At 37.1% G+C, this 24,906-nt stretch overlaps 1 protein-coding gene across 1 annotated transcript in view; it reads right to left on the bottom strand.

Annotated features, from left to right (window-relative positions):
* Window positions 1–9,409: 9,409 nt before the first annotated feature.
* Window positions 9,410–24,906, bottom strand: part of TOMM70 (translocase of outer mitochondrial membrane 70) — a 32,438-nt gene continuing 16,941 nt past the window's right edge. The window contains exons 5-12 of the mRNA XM_059392087.1: window positions 22,205–22,353; window positions 20,279–20,486; window positions 17,946–18,080; window positions 16,905–17,012; window positions 15,905–16,021; window positions 12,741–12,838; window positions 12,076–12,198; window positions 9,410–9,862 (exon numbers count right to left, since the gene is read on the bottom strand). Of these exons, the coding sequence (XP_059248070.1) occupies window positions 9,709–9,862; window positions 12,076–12,198; window positions 12,741–12,838; window positions 15,905–16,021; window positions 16,905–17,012; window positions 17,946–18,080; window positions 20,279–20,486; window positions 22,205–22,353 (1,092 nt within the window). The 3' untranslated portion in view covers window positions 9,410–9,708. The remainder of the gene's footprint in view (window positions 9,863–12,075; window positions 12,199–12,740; window positions 12,839–15,904; window positions 16,022–16,904; window positions 17,013–17,945; window positions 18,081–20,278; window positions 20,487–22,204; window positions 22,354–24,906) is intronic.

The raw sequence follows: 24,906 nt of genomic DNA, 5'->3' as shown, positions 1-24,906 counted from the left end.
CTTTTCAGAGCCTGGTAGCCAGAGATTGCCTTTACCATTCCAATGACACTTCTTCAGCAAAGATTACTGATAATCTATTTGTAGACCTGTCCGTTTGACCTCTTTGAAACCTAACACCGTCATTGTGACCTTGGTCTTACTGTGTGTGGTTAGTGGTCTAACAACTTTTCATTGCCAACTTGTTTGTTCTTTAGATGTTGATGTTTCCCATTATTTTTAGCCCTTTTTATTTTCTCCTGAAGTAATCTCATCTATAAGCAGTCTTTTTAAAAATAAATATTTTATTTTTTTATTCATGAGAGACAGGGGCAGAGGGAGAAGCAGGCTCCCCACTGAGCAGGGAGCCTGATACAGGACTCAGTCCAGGGCCCTGGGGTCATAACCTGAGCCGAAGGCAGACACCTAACCATCTGATCCACCCAGGTGCCCTGAAATCGCAAATATATGCTGAGAGTATACTATTGGCATCTCCTCACCAGTTAAAATAAAAACAACAGTTTCATCTTGCTGGACTCTTTTAATTTGGGTGGCTTATTTCCATCTCATACTCATAATGTGTCTTCACTTTGGTTTTATTTTTAAATTCTGGTGGTTTCCCCCATTTTCTAGCAAGAATCTTTACCTAAATCTGTTTATCCCTCAAGTTCTAGCAGAATCACTACTGTTGTATGTGTTTCCATCCCATATTGTATTGAGCTTTATTGCACCAATTTTGTCATCTTAGTTTTGGAGCTCCTCAAAGCCTTTATGTTTATCTTTTTATGGCTAGTCCTCATTGTGATGGGTGCTCAGTAAAAACATGTTAAATTGGAGTGACTTTATTCCTACAGATTGCACTAATATATGTACAAGTTTTCTCGCTAAATGACTTCTACATTTTCTGGAATCTTTTCTTTACCCTAAGGGATTCTAATTGCGTAAGATCTGGGACATGATGTAGCTTTGCATAATTTAGAGCCGGATAGGACAATTATTTACTTAAGATCACACAGTGAAAAGCATTGTTAGAACTTAGGTCACTTCATGCTGAGGCCAGTTATACTTTTCCCTGCACCATGCTGTTGTCCAAGATAGATATTATAATTGGTGAAGGATAAAGCTTGAGATGAATTAAAGGTAAAAACATGTACAGATAGGCAGTCATTTCTTGGTGAGTCTCTAAGTTTCTGCCTTGTGAACAGAGGCATTGATAGCTTTTCTTCCAGAGTGTCCTTTCAAAAAAGTTTGTACAGTGAACGGTTTGGGAAGGTAGAGAATGTCTCTTTCTGGAGAATAGGACAGGTTTGTTCATAAACCAGTGTAAGAAAAATGTTTCCCCCAAAGTCAGACATATTTGCTTGCAGTCAGCTCATTAAGATTCTTTCTTAAGCTCTAAGTTTTTCATGTGTGACACTATCCCACTGCCTGTGCAGCATCCATCTAGATTACTTCAGGTCATCTCCATAGTATTTGGGGTACAAGGGAAGCAAAGCAAACATGAAGCTCATGTTGCTTGCCATTCTTAAGTAATTAAGTCCATTGTCTCTGACCTAGGATCTCAAGTCTTTTGCCATCATTCGTGAAACTAATTTATAAGAATGGCAAATTGTTTGCAAGAATGGTAAAATCTTAGATCCTTCACAGTTCTTGATATAAAGCAGACATGCTGAAATAAAATTGGGTACAAGATGTTTAATGTAGCAGTTCATTTATAATTTCGATGATGGGGATATCTCTGCGGAGAACTCATCTGTCTATCTAGTCCCCTTTGCTTTAAACTTTCCATCCTCCAAAATGATGCCCAGGAGTCCATTTTAGTCATGGTCTTCTTCCTCCACATTTGCTCCATGAGCTTTCTCTGCTGAGCCCTCCCATGGCCTCTAGGACAACCCTTGCACAGAGTCCTGTTTTCTTCTAGTGCCAACAAAAGAACTGGAAAAATTAAGCTGTCTGAGCTCTCAAAGGCAGTAGTCATGTTGTTCCTTAACCTATTCCCACTTTTAACTCCCTCCCTTCCTTTTGTTGGGGCTAGGCACCACGATTTCTGTCCCAGTGATCAGCAGGATCTTGAATGAACTCTAGCATGAAGACCATCTAGAATGGTCTAAGAATAATAGCTTTCAATGCCCCCTCCCCAATAGAATTTGTGCACTGTCACCTTAAAATAAACCAGAACATAGTTATTTTCATATCACCAGTTTTTTTTTTTAATACTTTTTAAAATGTTTGGAAATAGTGTCTTCCTTTTGATGTTTCTTCTATGTACTGGCAGTGACATCTCAACTTTTTCTTTATTAGTTTCAGATGTGCAATATAGTGATTCAACAGTTTTTAAAAAAACTTATTTATTTATTTATTTATTTATTTGACAGACAGAAATCACAGGCAGAGAGGCAGGCAGAGAGAGGAGGAAGCAGGCTTCCCGCTGGGCAGAGAGCCCGATGCGGGTCTTTATCCCAGGACCCAGAGATCATGACCTGAGCTGAAGGCAGAGGCTTAACCCACTAAGCCACCCAGGTGTCCCGTGATTCAACAATTTTATACATTTGTCAGACCTCATCAAGCTAAGTGTAGTCTTAATCCCTTTTATTTCACTCATCCAATACCCAGCTCCCCTCTGGAAATCATTAATTTTTGTTTTGTTTTGTTTAACTCTTATCTCTTTTCCTTAAATTCCACATATGAGAAATCATGCTATTTGTGTTTCTAATTTCACGTAGGCTTGTATCCTCTAGGTCTATTCATATTGTTGCAAATAGCAAGATTTCATTTTTTATGGCTGAGTAATATTCCATTCTGTGGAATTACATATATACATGTACATACACATATATATACTGCATCTTTTTTAAAAAAATCTTTTAGTTTCAGTATCAGCATACAGTGTTACTTTCAGGTGTAAATATAGTGATTCAACAATTCTGTACATTATTCAGTGCTCATCATGGTAAGTGTACTCTTAATCCTCTTCATCTATTTTACCCATCTCTTCCCACCCCCCAATTCCCACCTTCCCTCTGGTAACTATTTCTCTATAGTTAGGGTCAGCTTTTGGGTCTCTTTTTTCTTTGTTGTTTCTTAAATTCTTAATGAGTGCAACCTTACGGTATTTTTCCTTTTCTAACTTCTTTCATTTAGCATTATAGCCTCTAGATGTATCCATGTTGTTACAAAAGGTATGCTTTCATTTTTTATAGCTCAGTAATATTCCACTATATATATACACATTTTCTTTATTCATTTATCTTGAATAAATTATGCTTCCATAATTTGGCTATTATAAATAATGTTTCAATAAGCATAGAGATGTATATATTTTTTCAAATTAGTTTTTGTATTCTTTGGTAAATATCCAGGAGTGAAATTACTGGATCATATGGTAATTCTAATTTTTTGAGAAAACTCCATACTGTTTTCCACAGTGGCTACACACAGTTTCCCAACAGGGCAGGGTGACTTTTTCCCCCCAACATCTTTGCCAAAACTTTTTATTTCCTTTTTTTGATTTTAGCCATTCTGACAGGTACGAGGTGTGGTTTTGACTTGCATTTTCCTGATTAGTAAGGTTGAGCATCTTTTCACGAGTCTGTTGGCTATCTGTATGTTGTCTTTGGAAAAATGTCTGTTTGGGTCCTTTGAGTATTTTTTTTTTTAAATTTTTAAAATTTTTAATTTTTTATTTTTTATAAACATATATTTCTATCCCCAGGGGTACAGGTCTGTGAATCGCCAGGTTTGCACACTTCACAGCACTCACCAAAGCACATACCCTCCCCAATGTCCATAATCCCACCCCTCTTCTCCCGCCCCCCTCCCCCCAGCAACCCTCAGTTTGTTTTGTGAGATTAAGAGTCACTTATGGTTTGTCTCCCTCCTAATTCCATCTTGTTTCATTTTTTCTTCTCCTACCCACTTAAGCCCCCATGTTGCATCACCACTTCCTCATATCAGGGAGATCATATGATAGTTGTCTTTCTCCGCCTGACTTATTTTGCTAAGCATGATACGCTCTAGTTCCATCCACGTTGTTGCAAATGACAAGATTTCATTTCTTTTGATGGCTGCATAGTATTCCATTGTGTATATATACCACATCTTCTTGATCCATTCATCTGTTGATGGACATCTAGGTTCTTTCCATAGTTTGGCTGTTGTGGACATTGCTGCTATAAACATTTGGGTGCACGTGCCCCTTCGGATCACTACGTTTGTATCTTTAGGGTAAATACTCAGTAGTGCAATTGCTGGGTCATAGGGCAGTTCTATTTTCAACATTTTGAGGAACCTCCATGCTGTTTTCCAGAGCGGTTGCACCAGCTTGCATTCCCACCAACAGTGTAGGAGGGTTCCCCTTTCTCCGCATCCTCGCCAGCATCTGTCATTTCCTGACTTGTTGATTTTAGCCATTCTGACTGGTGTGAGGTGATATCTCATTGTGGTTTTGATTTGTATTTCCCTGATGCCGAGTGATATGGAGCACTTTTTCATGTGTCTGTTGACCATCTGGATGTCTTCTTTGCAGAAATGTCTGTTCATGTCCTCTGCCCATTTCTTTTCTTTTCTTTTTTTTTTTTTAAGATTTTATTTATTTATTTGACAGAAATCACAAGTAGACAGAGAGGCAGGCAGATAGAGAGAGGGAAACAGGCTCCCTGCTGAGCAGAGAGCCTGATGCGGGACTTGATCCCAGGACCCTGAGCCGAAGGCAGCGGCTTAACCCACTGAGCCACCCAGGCGCCCCATCCTCTGCCCATTTCTTGATTGGATTATTTGTTCTTTGGGTGTTGAGTTTGCTAAGTTCTTTATAGATTTTGGACACTAGTCCTTTATCTGATATGTCGTTTGCAAATATCTTCTCCCATTCTGTCCGTTGTCTTTTGGTTTTATTAACTGTTTCCTCTGCTGTGCAAAAGCTTTTGATCTTGATAAAATCCCAATAGTTCATTTTTGCCCTTGCTTCCCTTGCCTTTGGCGATGTTCCTAGGAAGATATTGCTGCGGTGAAAAAGCTTATTTTGATGTAGTCCCAATAGTTTAATTTTGCCTTTGTCTCCCTTGACTGAAGAGACAGATCTGGAAAAATGTGATAGCTGATGTCCAAGAAATTACTGCCTGTTTTCTTCTGTGAGTTCTTTGGTTTCAGGTCTCATTTTTAATCCATTTTGAGTTTCTTTTTGTGTATGGTATTAGAAAGCGGCCTAGTTTCATTCTTTTGCATGTAGATGTCCAGTTTCCTCAGCACCATTTATTGAAGAGACTGTTTTTCCCATGTTGTATGCTCTTGACTCCATTGTAACTGAAATGGCTGTGTAAGGGTGAATTTGGTTCTGGTTTCTGGTTTCTAGTCTGTTCCATTGATCTATTTGACTTTTTGTGCCAGTACTGTCTTGTTTTAATGACTGCAGCTGTATAGTATAATTTGAAGTCTGGGATTGTGATACATCTCCAATTTTGTTATGGTTGCTGTAGCTGTTCAGTCTTTTTGGGTTCTATACAAATTTTACAATTATTCTACTTTTGTGAAAAACGTTGGTATTTTGATAGGCATTGCATTTAATCTGTAGATTGCCCTGGGTAGTATGCACATTTTAACAAGATTGGTTCTTCCATTCCATGAGGATGGAATATTTGTGCCATTTTGTTTCCTTCATCGTTTTATAGTTTTCAGAGCAGATGTCTCTCACCTGCTTGGTTAAGGTTAATCCTATTTTATTCTCTTTGATCCAACTGTAAATGAGGTTGTTTTTTGTTAATTTATCTTTCTGCTACTTAATTTAGTGTATACAACATTTCTGTATGTTGACTCTGTATCCCAGTTTTATCAAATTCATTTATCAGTTCTAGTCATTTTTCAGAGGAGTCTGGGTGGGGTTTTTTGTATATAGGATTGTGCCATCCACAAAAAGTCTAAATTTTACTTTTCAATTTGGATGTTTCTTCTTTTTCTTATTGCTGTGGCTAGGCCTCCTATAACGTGCTGGACACACAAGAGTGTTGAGTGGATATCCTTGTCTTGTTTATCTTAGAGGAAAAGCTATGAATTCTTCATCATTTGAGTATGTTAGCTGTAGTTTTTTTTTTTTTTTTAAGATTTTATTTATTTGACAGAGAGAGATCACAAGTAGACAGGCAGGCAGAGAGAGAGAGGGAAGCAGGCTCCCCGCTGAGCAGAGAGCCCGATGCGGGCCTTAATCCCAGGACCCTGAGATCATGACCTGAGCCGAAGGCAGCGGCTTAACCCACTGAGCCACCCAGGCGCCCTGTAGTTTTTTTTTTTCATAAATTGCTTTTATTATGTTGAGGTATGCTCCATCTAAACTTGTTGAGAATTTTTGTCATGAATGGATGTTGTACTTTGTCACATACTTCTTCTGCATCTATTGAGATGATATCATTTTTATCTTTCCTCTTATTAATGTGATATATTGATTTGCAAATTTTGGGCCACCTGTCTCCATAGAATAAATCCTGATTGGGGTGGATGATTTTTTAAAATGCATTATATGATTTGGTGTTAATATTTTGTTGAGGAATTTTGTATCTATATTCATCAGAAATATTGGTGTGTCAACTTTTGCCACATACGTGAAAAGCAGCCTTTTGGTCTGGTTGAGTATACCATGATCACTTTTACATCACAAATGCCCCAGTTCTTGATTAAACCTCAACACTGTAGCCTAGGTATACATTCATTGCCTAAATCACTTTTAGTCCAAATTTAAGAGCCCAGGAAGACATGCTGTATGTACTTTGAGATACTCAGAAGAATTCCTTTTTTTTTTTTTAAGATTTTATTTATTTGATACAGAGAGAGCACAAGCAGGCAGAGAGGCAGGCAGAGAGAAGGAAGCAGGCTCCCCGCTGAGCAGAGAGACCGATGCGGGGCTCAATCCCAGGACCCTGGGATCATGACCTGAGCCGAAGGCAAAGGCTTTAACCCACTGAGCCACCCAGGTGCCTCATAACTTAAATACTTTTATACTCAAAAGTTTCCCGGTTTTGTTAACTATATGGTTTTCCTGCCTGTAAATAGCCTTAAGATGAGGACAGCTGAGATATACCGGGACATTTTAAACTACAATTTTGAGTTTCCAGAGGACTGGTATTCTATCTGAATTGTTTTAAAACCAAAACAGCTGCTTGTTGTTTTGAAACATAGCCTTTATTTAGACCTCAATTAATAAAGGGTAGATAACTTAAGGCATCCCTTCTGAAAGACTACAGAGTGGTTGCAAACTGTGCTCAAAACTCATTGGTGAAAACAATTTGAAGATCACTTTAAGTCACAAGGCTCAGGTCTGGTTCACAAACTTCTGGGCTGCCATGCCAAGTATAGGTAGGAATAAAGGAAGCTGGCTCTGCTAGCTCCCCCCCCCCCGCCATGACATGTTGAGATTTAAAAAAAATTAACATATAATTAACATATATAATTTATTATTTGCCCCTGGTTTATAGGTCTGTGAATCGCCAGGTTTGCACACTTCACAGCACTCACCACAGCACTCACCCAATGTCCATAACCCAGTCACCCTCTCCCTCCCCTCCCAGCCCCCAGCAACCCTCAGTTTGTTTCTCAAGTAAGAGTCTCTGATGGTTTGTCTCCCTCCCCATCTGCTAGCTCTCAGCAGCTCTCTTTGTTTCACCTAAGGAAAAATGTTCTCTAATCATACCAAAAACTTACTTTGCTTCATATACTAACACCTATTTTCAGTTAGTTAGAGCCCACAGAGAATGATTATGGTTTTATTCTATACTATGATAAATGAATAAACTACCTTTTATTTAAAGAACAGATAGAAAAGCTTGAATGTAATATTTATTTGGTGAATTTACATGTGAGGTCATTTACAAAAGAAAAGATACAGACAGATGTAGCTTTCAGTGCAGTTTCAAATATTTTTCAGAACGAGCAATAGTCCATGAGGATTTGGAATGATAGTATTGAATGGCACATGCTTCAGTTTCCTTCGTGTGTTTTTCTTCTACCCCACCCCAAAGGGTAGGAAGGGAGAACAGTTGAAGAAAATACCAGTGTTAATGTAAATACAGCCATGCAAATAAAAACTTTCAAGTCAGAGGCTATTCGGAGATGTAGAACATTTCTGTATCCAGGAGTTGTGATAGCTGGTACATAATTTAAGAACTAAAATACAGAGTTCTCAAACTCTTCTGTTATCCAAGCCATCTTAAATTATGTTAAATTGTCCCCACTAGGGGCCTCCAAACTCTGACTCTGGAAGGGGTAATTTTATAGTTTCTAAGAAGATAGCATTTATAGACAAAATCTTTTTGACTTCACTGGGATATAGTACCCTCTTACAGAGGGGTAAAATGCTCCTTTACTCCCAAAAAATGTAAACTTTAATTAGATTTCATTTCCTGAAATGTTAACTGAAGGCGTGCTTGCTCTTTTATTATACTCAAACTTACCTAAATAAACCTCTTCCAACCCCAAATAATCTCAAAACAAGAGAGATCTTAAGAACACAACCTCTTTCCCACCAGAAAAATCCCGCATATAAACAAAAGGATGGTCTATAAGTGACAACTTGAAAAACAAACAAAACCCAAAGTGATTTCTAAGTAAAAAAGGTAAAGTAAGAAAAAAAAAATCTGTCAGTATTCCTAAGTAAAGATCAGGACATGGGCAGTCAGGCCCTAGAGATCAAGGTTAGCTTAAAACTGTAAAGCATTCCACATTTCCTCAGCACCTTTGAAAATACTGGTTTAATATTCTTTAAGGACATGTAGCCATAGTTAAAGCACGAAACTTATTACCTCAGGAATACTATGCTTCTGGCTCCATGACTTACATCCTTGTGGAACCTTTAATCACATTTTCTTCACTATAAATTTTAAGCTAATATACACTCTCACACATCACACTTCATCTTTATACACACAACCAACCTGAATTTTCTTTCAAAAATACACTATTAAATAGTGTACTTAATACAGACAATAGCCACAGGTAGTTTACAAACCCATTCCTGTTTCAGCTTACCTCTTGTCTGGGTCACTCTCCTATTAATTTTCAGTCTTCCAGCATATATACCAGAGTATATTGCTTCTGTGTGATTTACTATTTGAAAGCCAGCTACTTTAAGAACAATGTGCATAATCCATTGGAGTTGCATGGGTTCAAAAGGATTAAGTTGCCACTGATTCTAACCTTTTGCAGAATCAGACATTGTGCATGCTGACAGTGGTTTAAAGGGTCTGCTTTGCTGCCTTCAAAACAAAAATCCCCATTTAAGTTTTGTTTTCTAAAAGAAAAACTAAAAAGGATTAATTGAAACCAAAAGAAAACTATTTTACAGCACTTACTTTGTTAATTTAAAAACCAACATGCTGTAAAATACACACATACACACACACAATCATCCAGAACATAACCCCCAACCTCCAAAAAAAAAAAAAAAAAAAAAAAGTCAAATCAACAAATCAAAGTTTTTATTTGCATGGCCAATTATCATCTGTACTCTTTGCAACTTTAATATCCCTTTATGTTCTAAGCTTTTGTTGTACAGGGAATAAAGCTGCAACACTGCAAACTTCCTTCCACAGCCACTCCCACAACACCTAAACATGAAACATGTAACAAATGACAATAGCACAAACAGAAATACTAAGTTCCACCATTCAACACAGTTCATGACAGTGTCTTTAGGGTTCAGTTGAAAAGGGAGTAAACTTCTAAAAAGAGGGTCATTCTCCTTTCCCCCTGATTTTATAACGTTGGTGGTTTTAATCCGTATTTCTTTGCAACTTCTGTCTGGGCATGGGCAGCATCACAGAGTGAGTACAGATGAGCCATCTCCATTTCTGATTTGGCCAGGTTAATAGCTTTGTTGAACATATCAATGGCTTTCTCCATGTTTCCTCTAAAAGAACAATTTTAAATGTTTCACATCCAACAAGCATTTCACAGAATACAATGAAGTTTCTGACCACCCAGTTTCATGATTCTAAAAAAATGGTTCTGTGTAAGAAACAAAATAGTGCCTAGCACATAGGAAGCAATGAATATCAGCTACTATTACAAATACTATGTACTTACTTACATTATACCTTTTGTAGTATTTGTTTACAGATAAGAACAGTGAGACTAGAGAAATTAACTTATTTGAAATTATGATCTTGTCTGGTTCCTAAATTCTATGTTTCTATACTATACAGGCTCCTTTAGAAAGCAGTGACGTAACTTCAGAGAACATTAATGGTATTCAGGGGCCTTCACTCTGTGAACTCCTCTTCTTTCCCCGCATCTTTTACCACCAGACTCCCACCTATGCACCTCCCCTCCAGTTACACAGGATCCCCTCAGGCCCCTGGCTCTCCTACCTACACATAATACTGAGATGATTTACAGCATCTCTGCCTGACTCTAATCAAATCCTCACTGTTCTAAGGCTCAGTTCAAATACAATATCCTTATGAAAAATATCCTCCCCTTCCGTCCCGTCTTCCCCTAGACATACTATCATTCTGTGCAAGTCAGGTGAATACATATTCATATTCTTAACTACATCCTTAATAGGCACTTCTCAATTTTCCAGAACCTATTAGTATCTGTTTTTTGAGTAAATGGATGAATATGCTTGGTCAAAAAAAAAAATGTAATTTACCTCCTACAGTCTAGATGTGGTTAGGCTTTACATACTTGCCAAGAATCAAGAACTATTCTAATTTGTCTTAACCATGTATATATGAATATATGCTTTTAATCTTACAATAAATAAACTCTTAAGAAATACAACAGACTTCGGGAGTGACTGTAGTTAACCTCCTACCACAACATCTGCCTATATTAAAGACTTGTTTTTTAAAATATAACTTTCAGAGTTCATGTTTGCTTATTAGGTAGACAGTAGACTGGCTAAATCCTAGTTTAATGGGCAATCTGATTCATTTATTTACATTCATTTACTTACCTGTAAGGTAGGATTTAGAATGGATTCCTTAAAGTATAATTAATATACCAAGAAAACCCATCAAAATGTGTATCAGGGGGTCTTAACCCAGGCTCTACAAATAACTCTATAGCCTTCCTCAAAAAAGATTAAGAACCAGTATCCCATCCTTTCCTAGTGCAAGAATATTCACATTAACAAACTGGCAAATAAATAATATTTACATGTAATTTTCACAAATTTCACCAGCCTATATCTATTCTGCCCACTAAAAAGAGAGGACCCAGGAGGGGCTGAATGACAGGGAGTTAAGATAATCCCTGTCGATTCCTATAAGATCAGTTAATTTGATATTAGTGAAATACAGGAGCTAATATCCTATCCATACTACTGGATCATTATGTAACCCTGTTAACCAGTTTGGGCATCAGTTTCTACACTCTTTAGTTAAAATGAAGATCATATACTCCCTACCTTTATAAGGACTGGGATAAAGATCATCTGAAATAAAATTTGGAAAAACATCCAAGCAAGCTTCAGTACCTGGCCTAGAGTGGATACTCAAAAGGACAGCAATGCCACTATTCAGGTGTATATGACACTAAATTCTATGGCATAAACAGCTGTCAACTGTTAATGGTGGTCCCCAAATGCAACGCTGGAAAAATATTTTCACAAAACAAGAAGTTATGAACAGTAAGAGTTGCAAAAAGTCTTATCTAGCTCCCTGATTTTTAAGAAAACTCATGGGCTCAGGGATGATGTATTAACATGTCCAGTTACTTGGCTGGTTGCTTATTTGAGGCAGGATCTAGATCTTCCTGTATTCTGGGAGGAACCCTTATGCTGCACTGCACTGCCTAAGCACACTCAGGTATTTTTTCCTCCAACAGAAATAATATAGGTGAAAAGAGGGAAGAACACATAAGAGATATTAAAGAAAGATCAAATTTCCTTTCTAATGCATATGCTTGATTTAACAAAACTTTTTAAGTGTAACTTTTACAGGAAAAGAATGAAAGAAGGCAAATCAAAGTTACATAGTTTAGAGGGACGCTTCCTTCAAAAGTCATGACATTAAGAATTTAATGGATATTGATAATAACCTATTTGTAATGAGAAAAATAAAGATAAATATCTATGGAGCTGACTTAAATTTCTTTACAACAAGGTATAGAAGTTACCTTTGCACTTCAATAGTTCCCATGGTTTCATATGCAAAATCACATTTATTGTCAATTTCAATAGCCTTGCTGATGAGCTCCAAACCTCTATCCAGATCTTGCTTCCACTGAAGCTGAAGTAAACTGCAAATGCAACAAGGAAGTCAGATGTATAGGAATATAAGCACGTGGCTCCATTTCTGCCTTCAATGAATTTACAAGGAAAAACAATCTAAAACAGTATATAATCAGCATTAATTTTTCCCCTCAATTTTATATTGGTTTTATAGTCCAAATACCTTATTATAAAAAAAAGTGTCCAAAGGTCCAGACTCTTATTACTAACTTACCTTGCAAAGCTGCTTTACTTTTTCTACAGTTTTTTTAAAATGATAAGTACATAAGTACTGGAAAAACTTATTTTGATATAGGTAACATTTGACAGGATGTTCAGAACTGAAATCTTTAGAGTGAAAACAGTGTATTTACCAACTGCTATGTAAGAATGAAACATAAAATTTTAAAAATTAACAATGAAGCATCTATAGCATTAAGAAATTTGTCAGTTAACTCACTGATACTATCAGTCCCCCCACTTCCCTTCTTAATGACCAGAAGATATCCATATTACATGCAGGATACACAGTTTCTTACAGAAACAAAGAGGTCTACAAAAACATACATACCCTTTATGAACATATGTTGTGGCATTATCTGGCTCCAAATCAATACATTTATCATACATATCATCAGCTTTACCAAACTGCTGTTGATCTGTTAATGCCTATGTGAGGAGATAACTTAAGTTATATTAAGGTAACCGTCAGCCAAAGCAATTAAAAGTATATTGTTCACTAATTAAAATTTACTTAACTTATCCATTCATTACCCACTTAAATGTTACATCTTTATTTAACAAAGCACTGCTGTAAATATGAACTTTTACCTGTTCTTTCTTTTTGTCAAGTGGGTATATACAACAGCAGATAATCTCGTACAGTGAATACCAGAGAAAGTCCCACTTTTAGTGCCAATTCCAGTTCTAATATCAGTTTCCCACAGGTACACTCAAGTCACTTATTCATAATTTAAGGACTTATTTTTAAAGACAGTACTCATTTGGAAGAATAAATTCAGTTATGTGGTAACTACTATCAGTCATTCTTTATGTTAATAAAAAGAGGTGCATGGGTGACTCAGTCATGAAGCACCTGCCTTTGGCTCAGGTCATGATTCCAGTGTCGTGGGAGAGCCCCATTTCCGGGCCCCCTGCTCAGTTGGGGAACCTGCCTCTCCTTCTTCAGCTTCCCTGTGCTTGTGTTCCCTTTCTTGCTATCTCTATCAGAAATAAATTAAATCTTTAAAAAACAAAAAGTTGCTAAAAGAAAAAAAAAAAGCAGCTACAGTCAACTACTTTAGGGCAAATCCCATGGCAGAAATGAAACGCTTGCTTTTAGGGATACAAGTTCACACTGAACCTAACTTTGAGACTTGGCCTGCATCTAAGCTCAAACTTGAGAGTTAAAAAAAGGTTACATTATATCTAACTGTTTATATATAATGTAACATATATGTTATTTCATGAAGTAAAAATGACAAGGGGAAAGGACAGAAATTTTAGACTAGTAACATTAGTGCTGATAAGAAGATAGCTCAATAAGCCATAGCTATTCTGAAGGCAATATAGTGACAGGGAAAAATGCAATTAGAAAAGCTCCCAGGGCGCCTGTGTGGCTCAGTCATTAAGCGTCTGCCTTCGGCTCAGGTCATGATCCCAGAGTCCTGGAATCCAGTCCCGCATCAAGTTCCTTGCTCAGCAGGAAGCCAGCCTGCTTCTCCCTCTCACTCCCCTTACTTGTGTTCCCTCTCTGTCAAAAAAATAAAATCTTGGGGCGCGTGGGTGGCTCAGTGGGTTAAGCCGCTGCTTTTGGCTCAGGTCATGATCTCAGGGTCCTGGGATCGAGCCCCGCATCGGGCTCTCTCTGCTCAGCGGGAAGCCTGCTTCCCTCTCTCTCTCTCTGCCTGCCTCTCCATCTACTTGTAATTTCTCTCTGTCAAGTGAATAAATAAAATCTTAAAAAAAAAAAAATCTTAAAAAAATGCATATAAGAAATTAAAAACAACTTTCAGAAAGGTTTAGAGGTAGGAATCTATCACAGACGGTCATTTTTATTTTATTTTTAATTAGAAAAAAATTTTTTAAAGATTTTGTCAGAAAGAGAGAGTAGGAGTGGCAGGCAGAAGGAGAAGCAGGCTCCCCACAGAGCAAGAAGCCCAATGCAGGACTTGATCCCAGGACCCTGAGATTATGACCTGAGCTGAAGGCAGATGCTTAACCAACTGAGCCACCCAGGTATCCCATGGTCATTTTAAGATTTTATTTATTTATTTGACAGATCACAAGTAGGCAGAGAGGCAGGCAGAGAGAGAGGAGGAAGCAGGCTCCCTACTGAGCAGAGAGCCCGATGTGGGGCTCGATCCCAGGACTCTGAGATCATGACCTGAGCTGAAGGCAGAGGCTTTAACCCACTGAGCCACCCAGGCGCCCCTCCCATGGTCATTTTTAAACGTTTCCTATTTCTGTGATGTTTGGGGTAGCAGAAAAACACTTCTTTGGAATAAAAAAGAGTAAGAGAAGATATTACACAGCATACTGAGATATCTGGTTTATGAATATATCAAAAGTAACTTCCAACGTAAAGACTAAGAGAAAACATTCTGAGATGATTTACTTACAGAAGAAAGTCTAATTGCGGCTATAAGAAGCTAAACATTTTCATTCAAATGGATGACTTAAAATTAGTTAAGTTTTCAAAGACTTCAGACTACAATTATTATTATTTTTTAAAGATTTTTATTTATTTATTTGACAGAGAGAGATCACGAGTAGGCAGAGAGGCAGGCAGAGAGAGAGAGAAGAGGAAGCAGGCTCTCCACTGAGCAGAGAGCCCGATGCGGGACTCGATCCCAGGACCCTGAGATCATGACCTGAGCCAAAGGCAGCGGCTTAACCCACTGAGCCACCCAGGCGCCCTTCAGGCTACAATTAAAAGGTGAAAATAACTTAAGTGTACATTCTCCTTTCCATACCTTCAATCTTAAAGCAAGGAAAGGTTTCAGATTTGGCAAACTACAGAGGAATTAAAATGAGCTGTTCAGCCTATCTAGCCATTTAAAAGGACAGTGATCTAAATAGGAAGAAAAGCCTTTTCATCACATTCTTCCTACCAACTGCACAGAGTAAATTTTCCTCAGGTAATTAACTTTTGCTAATCCAATCCAAATGAACACTTGAGGGAAATACTCAACTTGAGCTTCCCCATGTTGAGTTTAGGGCCAGGGTTCTCAAACTGTATTAATACAGGAGTCACTAAGATGATTCAAGACTGTTTTGGAGCCAGGAGAATCATAACAGGAACAAAGCCATTCATGTTCACAGAGGCTGCAACCAGGGAAGAACTGTTTTCTAATTTCCATACTGAAATTCAGCATATAAATGCAGTTCTTTAAAAAGACTGGAAACTGGGAGCTCCGCTGGCTCATTCAGTGAAGCACACAACTCTTGAATTTGGGGTTTTGAGTTCGAGCCCCATGTTGGGTACAGAGATTACCTCAAAATGAAATCTTTAAGGGGCACCTGCATGGCTCAGATGGCTAAGCTTCACTCTTGACTTTAGCTCTGGGTTGTGAGATCAAGCCCTGAATCAGGCTCTTCTGGGCATACAGCCTGCTTGAGATGCTCTCCCCTGCCTTCTCCCTCTGCTCCTCCCCCACGTCTAAAAAATTAAATTTTGGAAACAAACAAACAAAAAAAGCCAACTGAAAAAAAAATAGGAAAAATCACATTTACCTGAGCATATAGTGCATAGCCTTCAGCACACCTTGGAAATTTCTTTATGACCTCTTCGAAACCTTTCATAGCTGCTTGGATTTGTGAAGAATTGTTTCCCGTATATGCCTGGCGATACTGTTTAAAACAATCAAAACAGGCCTGTCAAATCAAGAACTCAAAAACGTGTGGAATTTAACATATTATGAAAGTCACACAAAATCACATAAATATTTCCAGAAAAGCAGGTGATCTGCTAACCTAATTTGCTGCATCTAAAAGGGTTCCAAGGAAATATCTCCGGAGCAGGGATCCATAGGCTATGTACAACTATGACTTCATTGCCATTATACAATTTCAAGATGTTCAATAATCTAGAAGAAGGCATACTAACTTGTAAGAAGTTAACTTTGCATATAAATGGGGGAGTTTTAAATCTAATATAATTTATTACACCTTACCAAAGTTACTATTAAGCTTCATCTAATAACATTTTTCATCCACAATTTAAATGTGCTTGTGACCAATTTCTTTCTTTAAAAAGTCTTTTAGGATTCAGGCTATAGGGTTAACTGGAATATCTCATTTCACTAAAAATGAACTTATTTTAGTTGATTTTCAGCTTTGTGTTTCTAAATATTAACAATGTGAGATAGAGAGCAGTTATTTGGTATGATTTAAGAGTATTTCCTCAAATGCTTTTGGTTTTTTTTTGTGCTAGCTTATGGAAAAACAAAAAACAAGAAACAAACAAACCAGGGAGAACAGTGCTGTTTAGGGGAGCATGAAATCAGGGAGAAACATCTTATCAAGATGAACTCAAATAAAACATCCAGAGGAATACAGGAGCAATACCTCAATTAGCAAATACACTTCTATTTCCCAAAACACATTTTTCCCTTGTAGTCATCCTCTGGGGGGAAAAAGAGATGATGGTTTTGTGGACAGTGAGATACTTTTTTTGTTAACAATGGGAAATAAAAATGATGTTTAGGAAAATACAATATAAAGTAGAACCTACCAATGCAAAACATTTCTGAGCTTGTGCCAGAGCTGACTCAGGTCTTAATCTAATACATTCATCAAAATCTGCGACTGCTTCTTCAACTTGATCAAGCAGTATTTTCAGCTAAGAAAAACAAAACACACACACACACACACACAACAAATATACACAATGCAAAATAATAGGCACACCAGTTGAGTACGGTGTCTCTTAATCATGGTTTAGCATCATGCTATGCATGTAGTAGTTATTCAGTGTAGAATTACTTTCTAGAAACAGTGAACTAGAAAATCCTATCATTTATTTATAAAAAGGATTTTATTTATTTATCTGACAGAGAAGAGAGATGGTGAGAGAGGGAATACAAGCAGGGGGAGTGGGAGAGGGAGAAGCAGCCTTCCTGCTAAGCAGGAAACCCGATGTGGGGCTTGATCCCAGGACCCTGGGATCACGACCTGAGCCAAAGGCAGCTGCTTTTCTGTTATTATATGGATAGCCTATACATTCCACCCTAATGCATTTCAAGAAACCATCCATGTTAAACAGGTAATAAAGCCATGTGTTTCCCAGGTGAGGCTGAAACTGGGAATGGTTTTCATTACTACATATCCTTACTAAAAATCAAATATGCATATTATAAAACTCCATTCAGAAGAGATTTTTTGGTACTATTGGTATAGTCCAGGACAAAATCTCCTTATAGCAAGAAGCCCACAGAAATTCCCTGTTGATTCTAGCATTAACTCAAATGTTCAGTAAATTTTTCAGTGTCACTGAAAACCTAAGAGCCAGAAATACCTGAAAACCAAACTTGAACTGGCAGGCCAATATCTGTAGGCTTCTCTCTCTCTCTCTCTTTTTTTAAATAAGCAAATACCAAAATTCAAAGGACAAATATTTAAGATAGGACTAAATAAATGCCAACCCAAACTATAACACTATACTTTGTTCACAGCAATCAGAAACAATACAAGGAAACTTGTGACAACATTCTCAAAAATGGTATCGTATTCCTCAATCCAAAGGTCAGAACTCCTGATAAGAAAATTAATTTACCTGTCCTCGGTGGTGATAAACATCTGCATTTTGAGGATCAATGTCAGCAGCCATGTTAAAATCCTGAGTAGACAGCAAAGGCTGCTGCTGTTGCATGTACATGCTGCCTCTTTTGATAAGAGCATTTGCTCGAAGCTACATAACCAAAATGAGAGGTTTGTCATTACTAGAATTTAGTCTTTTAAAAACAGTCTTTTTTGAAGTCTAATTCACACATCAAAAGCTCATCCTTTAAAAGCATACAAGTCAGTCATTTTTAATATATTCACAGAGCTGTGTAGCCATCAGACTAATTCCAAACATTTCCATCACCCCCAAAAGAACCTCATACACATTAGCAGTCATTCCTCCCCATTTCCTTCCTAATCTTCAGCCCCTGGAAACCAATCTACTTCCTATTTCTACAGATTTGTATGTTCTGAACATTCACATAATAAATGGAATTGTACATTATGTGGCCTTTCTGTGTCTAGCTTCCTTCATTTAACATAAGGTTTTCAAGGTTCATCTATGTTATAGTGTGTGTCAATATGTCATTTTTCTCTATGGCTGAGTAATATTCCACTGTAAAGACAGAGCACAATTTATCTGTTCATTGGCTGATGAACATCTGAGTTGCTTCCACCTTTTGGCTATTATGAATAATACTGCTGTGAACATTTATGTACAAGTTTTTATGTTGATATATATATTCATTTCACTTGGGTATATACTTTAGAGGGGGAACTGCTGGGTCATATGGTAACTCAATATATTTAAATTTCTGAGGCACTCCCAAACTGATTTCCAGAGGGACTTTACCATTTTACATTTCTACCAGCAATGTGTAAGAGTTCCAATTTTTCCATATCCTCACTAATACTCTTTTAACTGCCCATCTTTATGATTATAGCCATCTTGGTGGGTATAAAGTGATACCTCATTGCAATTTTGGTTTTCATTTCCCTATGGCAAGTGATCCTGAACACCTTTTCATATTCTTATTGACCATTTATATATTCTTTGGAGAAAGTCTGTTCAGATCTTTGACCTATTTTTAAATTGGGTTCTACTGTTGAGTTCTGTATATATCCTGGATAAAAGCACCTTACTGGATATATGATTTGGGAATATCATCTCCCATTCTGTGAAGTATGTTTTCTCTTCGTTCATGGTGTCTTTTGAATTACAAATGTTTTTAGTTTTGATGATTTTTGTATTGTTCCTATATCTAAGGAATCATTTCCTAATCCAAGGTAAGGAAGATTTCCTCCTAAGTTTTCTTCCAAGAGTTTTATAGTTTGAACTCTTACATTTAGGTCTCTCATCCATTTTGAGTTAATTTTTGTACAGGGCATATGATAGTTTCATTACTACTTGCCATTAAAACAAGTCATGGTCATGAAGGCAAAAAATAGGTTTCTTCTCCAAAAAAATGTTTTGAGACAAAAGTAAATTTTCTTTCAATGAAACAAATAAGAATACCCCCATAATTATAACAAAACCAGAAGATATTTGTAATCACTAGGAAATAAAATGCAAAGTCATATTACTAAGGTATCTTCAACTTGAAAACCTCAATTTGAAAGGAACTTCTAACAAATACTTAGTTGTAATGCCTTTTGTTTATAAGAGGTTAAGATAGTTTATTAAATACTTAGGCCTTGAAAACAACTTTTACAATCTACAACATACATGAATGATTCATTTTGAGGTGAAAAAACCCAGAATTTAGTGAGGAAACAAACAACAGAGATGTTAATAAACTAGTAAGTGAATTTAGTTAACTGGTAGCTGAACTCTGTCTTATTAAAACACTGAGTAGAAGGCTCATATAATTCAACAGATCCCCTTAAATCTTAATTATGAATATAATTATATACACATAAAAAGCTGTTCCAACCACACAACTATAGAAATTTTTGATCTACTTTAGTATATCTCTCTGTATCATATATTTAGAACCCATTTTTAAATTCCTGTAACATAAAACCTTTCAGATTAAATGTGCTTTGTTAAATGCATTTTACAATCTTGTATGACCTATAACATTAATATATCACCCTTACTCCTATCTAAATATAGTCTAATACAGTAGACAGGTGGTTATAAAAGGAAGCTGAGTTACCAGATGCCATAGAAAAAAGAAAAAAATTCCTTTTCTGGTTAAAGATAACTATCACTGATATTTACATTTCAGTTTCACTGTATCAAATCATCATTAGGTGTAGCTGCTTCCAAAATAAAAACAGCCTTTTGGGGAATGGCAAAGTCAATGTGAAAAATTTAGCAGTACATGCTAAAGCCACACTTTTTAGTTAATTCTTTTCACACACACACATTTTAAAAGGTACCTTCACATTAGCTTCTTTCAAACTGATGACTTTATCTAAATCTGGTTTGGCTGCATTGGCATTGCCAATAAGCAGGTAGAAGGTAGCTCGTAGTAATAATGCTTCTGCCATGTATTTGCCTTGAGCATCTATTTCTTTTGAGCATTCACTTATTATTTTATCATAGTTTTCTTCTTCCATATACTGTTTGGCCCTTAAATATCCAGAACTGGAAAAAAAAAATGAACATAGGAAATTATTTAATAAGAAAGGATCAAATGCTGAAACTTGCCACACTTAGCATTTCTAGAGTTAAGCAACTGCCCACAACCCCTTATTCCAGTGTAGGACTGGAATGGGGCAGTGGGGAGAGGGATAACAGATCAGGCTTCCTGACAGGGACTGGGATTTTTCTTGATGTCTTGGGAAGTTTAAAAAAAGGGTTAACAGCAGAATGAATAGCAGAAACCTAGGGTTATTGCCTAGGCTTCAGCATTTATGTATGTTAAAAGATGAACTAATGACTGACTGATCTGCAACTTGCACAAGGATCTGGTCTTATTCACCTTCAAACATATGGCACACTGATGTCACTCAACAGTTATTTTATGACCAACAGAAAGAAAAGAGAAATAAGAGATAATTAAGCTTAGGTCACAGAAGCCAAGCTAAGAGACATGACCCAATCTGTGCTTGGTAAAGAAAACTCTGTTGTGGAAAACGCACTGTAAAAGAGCAAGACGGGAGGCAGAGAATTATCTGAAGGGCTCTCATCCAGAAGCTGTGTTGTTTCACCTAAATAAACAGACCCAGAATGAAGAGATGGAAATATCAAAGAAGGAAATTTAAAGGAAGAGTCTTCTATTAAGTAGGACATTTAATAAACTATACACTTTCTTACTTTTTAAAATACATGATTATTCTTCTAACGTCATTATTCTTCTAAGATGATAACATTTATTGAGGATGCTTGTAGAAGGGATTTTTTTTATTTTTAATGTGAAAAGGAAATTTATACTAACTAACCTCTATGGGGTCTTATAAATGTAAGGTTCCATAAGTTAAGAGTGTATTTTCTTATTTCATTTGTTATATACATCCTAAGTAGAGAAAACTGGCAAGCAATTTAAGCTTTATCAGTCAAAATCTTATAAGCTCTCTTAATTTATCTTAATTAATAGTTACATTCTAATATTCCCCGCATTTTAACTTCATTGTAGTTTTTCTAGCAAGGACTATTCCCTAGCCTGAAGAGGAAATTATTGGCATTGCCTTAAACATTTACTTCTCAACTACAATTTTCTGAAAAGACTGTGTATCAACTAACTAAAGTTTGAATATCTTGGTACAATTATGCATAGTATCTTTCCTTAAAAGGTGGCCAACAATGGTTGAAAATTAGGAGACAAAAATCAAAAGCAATGTTTCCTCAAACTTTCCAATGCTATAGATGTAGAACTCTGTTTTGCTACGGAACAATATTCCCATTTTTCTAGAACTCATTAAAAACTGCCATATTAGTAGTAATATTGTACCTTCTCTTAGAAAGGAGAGCCACAGCTTTACCACCAAAACACAATACTGATAAATATAAATGGACAAGCAGACTATGTGACTTACATACCACATCACATCACTTGACCTCCAGTTGTAAACATAGCATCTTGTACTTTGGTTTCTATTCTCTATAGAAGCAAACCCAAGAAGCCCAAAGAATGGCTAGGCAAGCAGAAAACAAAGAAAAAGCTCTGAAGGAAGTCACTCTTCAGGGCACTCCTAAGCTCCTCATAGTTTATAATATCCCCTGCACTAAAGCATCTGGATTCTGAGCTACATGACAATTTTCAAGTTAGTGCCCTTGTTCCAATACAGTCAACCACTTGACTCACTGGGGATCCTCTTAAGAATATCATGTAGGAATATAGATACAATGCTTGATATACTTACTTTTCTTTAACTTCTGAGGCCTCTCCTTCTTTGTCTTTATCTTCATCAGACTTCTCTCCTTTAAGCATGGGCTGAGAAATAATATCATCTGTGAAGGAACTGAAGTAAGATTTGATAAACTGTGGAGATGGCATCAGAGGCTCACGATTCTGAAATAAAATCATGTTTAAATATATTAAAATGAGAAAACACTGACCACAGAAGCAGGTACATTTGTGCAACACTGAAAATGACTGCTGTAAAAACTGGAATCTCATTCTGAGGTAACTGAAGAATATTAGGGTCCAAACCACAGGACAAGAGACAGTGGAATAGGAAAAGTTACCCATCCCAAGCAGATTTTAAACGATATCCCTCTGGGACTCTTGGGTGGTGCAGTTGGCTAGGCATTCAACTTCTGTTTTCGGCTCAGGTTATATAATCTCAGGGTCATGAGATCGTGCCCCATGTTAGGCTCTGAGTGGAGCGTGGAATCTGCTTAAGACTATCTCTCCTTCTCCCTCTGCCCTACACACACACACACACACACACACACGCGCGCGTTCTCTCTCTCTCTCTCTCTCTCACTGTCTCAAATAAATAAATATATAATGACACTTCGTCTCTTGAAAGATGTAAAGTATCAAGAACCCCCTAGGACTACTCACTAAAAGTTAAAAAGGTGAAATGTATAACACAGGAGGCACATAACTGTTGAGTTAAAAATTACCTCCTTCTAGTGCACCTGGCTGGCTCAGTCAGTAGAGTGTGCAACTCTTGGTCTTGGGTTATAAGTTTGAGTCCCATAGTGGGTGCAGAGATGCTTAAAAATGAAATCTTAAAATGATCTCTCTCTGGTCTCTGTCCTAGAAGATCAGCATCTTTATTTTTTTTTTTTTAAGATTTTTTTTTTTTAATGGGGGGGGGGGGGAGAGCGAGCACAGGCAGACAGAATGGCAGACAGAATGGCAGGCAGAGGCAGAGGGAGAAGCAGGCTCCCCGCTGAGCAAGGAGCCCCATGTGGGACTCGATCCCAAGACGCTGGGATCATGACCTGAGCCGAAGGCAGCTGCTTATTAACCAACTGAGCCACCCAGGCGTCCCAAGATCAGCATCTTAATTAACCATTCAAGACCACATCTTACACAGGTGCTGTCCTCCAATTGTACTGTGTCTCCATTACAGTAAATGCCATCAAAAGTCTGAATGAAATCTCATTTCTATTTTTTTAAATTTCTCTTTAAGTTGATGGCTCATTTTTAAAAATTAACATACATTATTTGTTTCAGGGGTACAGGTCTGTGAATCATCAGTCTTAAACTAATTCATAGCACTCACCATAGCACATACCCTCCCCAGTGTCCACCAGCCAGCCACCCTGTCCCTACCCCGCAACCCCGTCTAGCAACCCTCAGTTTGTTTCATGAGATTATGAGTCTCTTATGGTTCGTCTCCCTCCCCAGTCCCATCTTGTTTCATTTTTTCCTTGCTTCCCCCCAATGACCCTCCACCCTGCCTCTCAAATTCCTCATATCAGAGAGATCATATAATTGTCTTTCTCTGACTGACTTATTTTGCTTAGCATAATACCCTCTAGTTTCATCCAGGTTGTTGCAAAGGGCAAGATTTGGGTTTTCTGATGGCTGCATAGTATTCCATTATGTGTGTGTGTATATATACACACACACACACACCACATCTTCTTTATCCATTCATCTGTTGATGGACATCTAGGCTCTTTCCATAGTTTGGCTACTGTGGACATTGCTGCTATAAATATTTGGGTGCACGTGCCCCTTCAGATTTCTACATTTTATCTTTAGGGAAATTTCATTTCTTACTTAAATTACCACTTTTTGGCATGACAACCTGATTCATAATTACGGAAGCATTTCACTTCTTTTAGTCTGATTAGGATAAAGTTTTAAAGAGGGTAGAGAATAACATGGACATAAAACTCTTCTCACATCTTTTGGATCTTTTAGCTTAAGAATTCAACTCAAAGATTGTTAAATTGAAACATGACATTTTAGATCATATGCGTAACAAATACCATTTGTTATTTTGGTAGATTTAATACTTTTATATTTGAAAGAGGAAAAAAAAGGGAATTTGACTTTGTAAGTAAATGACCTAATCTAGGATAGATGAGATTGGGAGGGAAGAAAACACAGGAAATCTAAGGGAAAACCCATATTTTTGTGGAAGAGATTCAATTTCTTACTCTAGGATTATACAAGTTAATATTTTAAATCAAATGGTCACCCATCAGGTGAAAAGTATACTTAACTTCAGTATTTCCCTAAAGACTGTGCATAGGAATATACAGGGGCAATCATTTGCCACTTTGAAAAGCAGTACTAAAGACTGAGTAAATCATTTATGTCTTTAGTTTACTATTTCAGTTTGGAAAAGGCACCTCCCTGCCTTCCACAGAGAATTACAAATTTAAAATGAAAACAATGTAAGCAATGGACTTAATAAGTATCAAAGAAATAAGATACAAATTCTAGCTTTGCTACTTATTAGCCATGTGACCTGGTATATGTCATTTTCAGTTTTCTCATCTCCAGATGGCAATAAAAATACTTGCCTTATTTATCTTACAGGGTTGTTGTAAAAATAAAAACAATAATGTAAAAAGTATTTTGTGGGTGCTTGGGTGGTTCAGCGGGCTGGGCTTCTGCTTTCGGCTCAGGTTGTGATCCCAGGGTTCTGGGATC

This window comes from Mustela nigripes, chromosome 2 (assembly GCF_022355385.1).
Source record: "Mustela nigripes isolate SB6536 chromosome 2, MUSNIG.SB6536, whole genome shotgun sequence".
In the NCBI taxonomy this organism is placed as follows: domain Eukaryota; kingdom Metazoa; phylum Chordata; class Mammalia; order Carnivora; family Mustelidae; genus Mustela; species Mustela nigripes.
The sequence above is the reverse complement of the archived record's forward strand: the minus strand, read 5'-3'. Positions and strand labels throughout refer to the sequence as shown.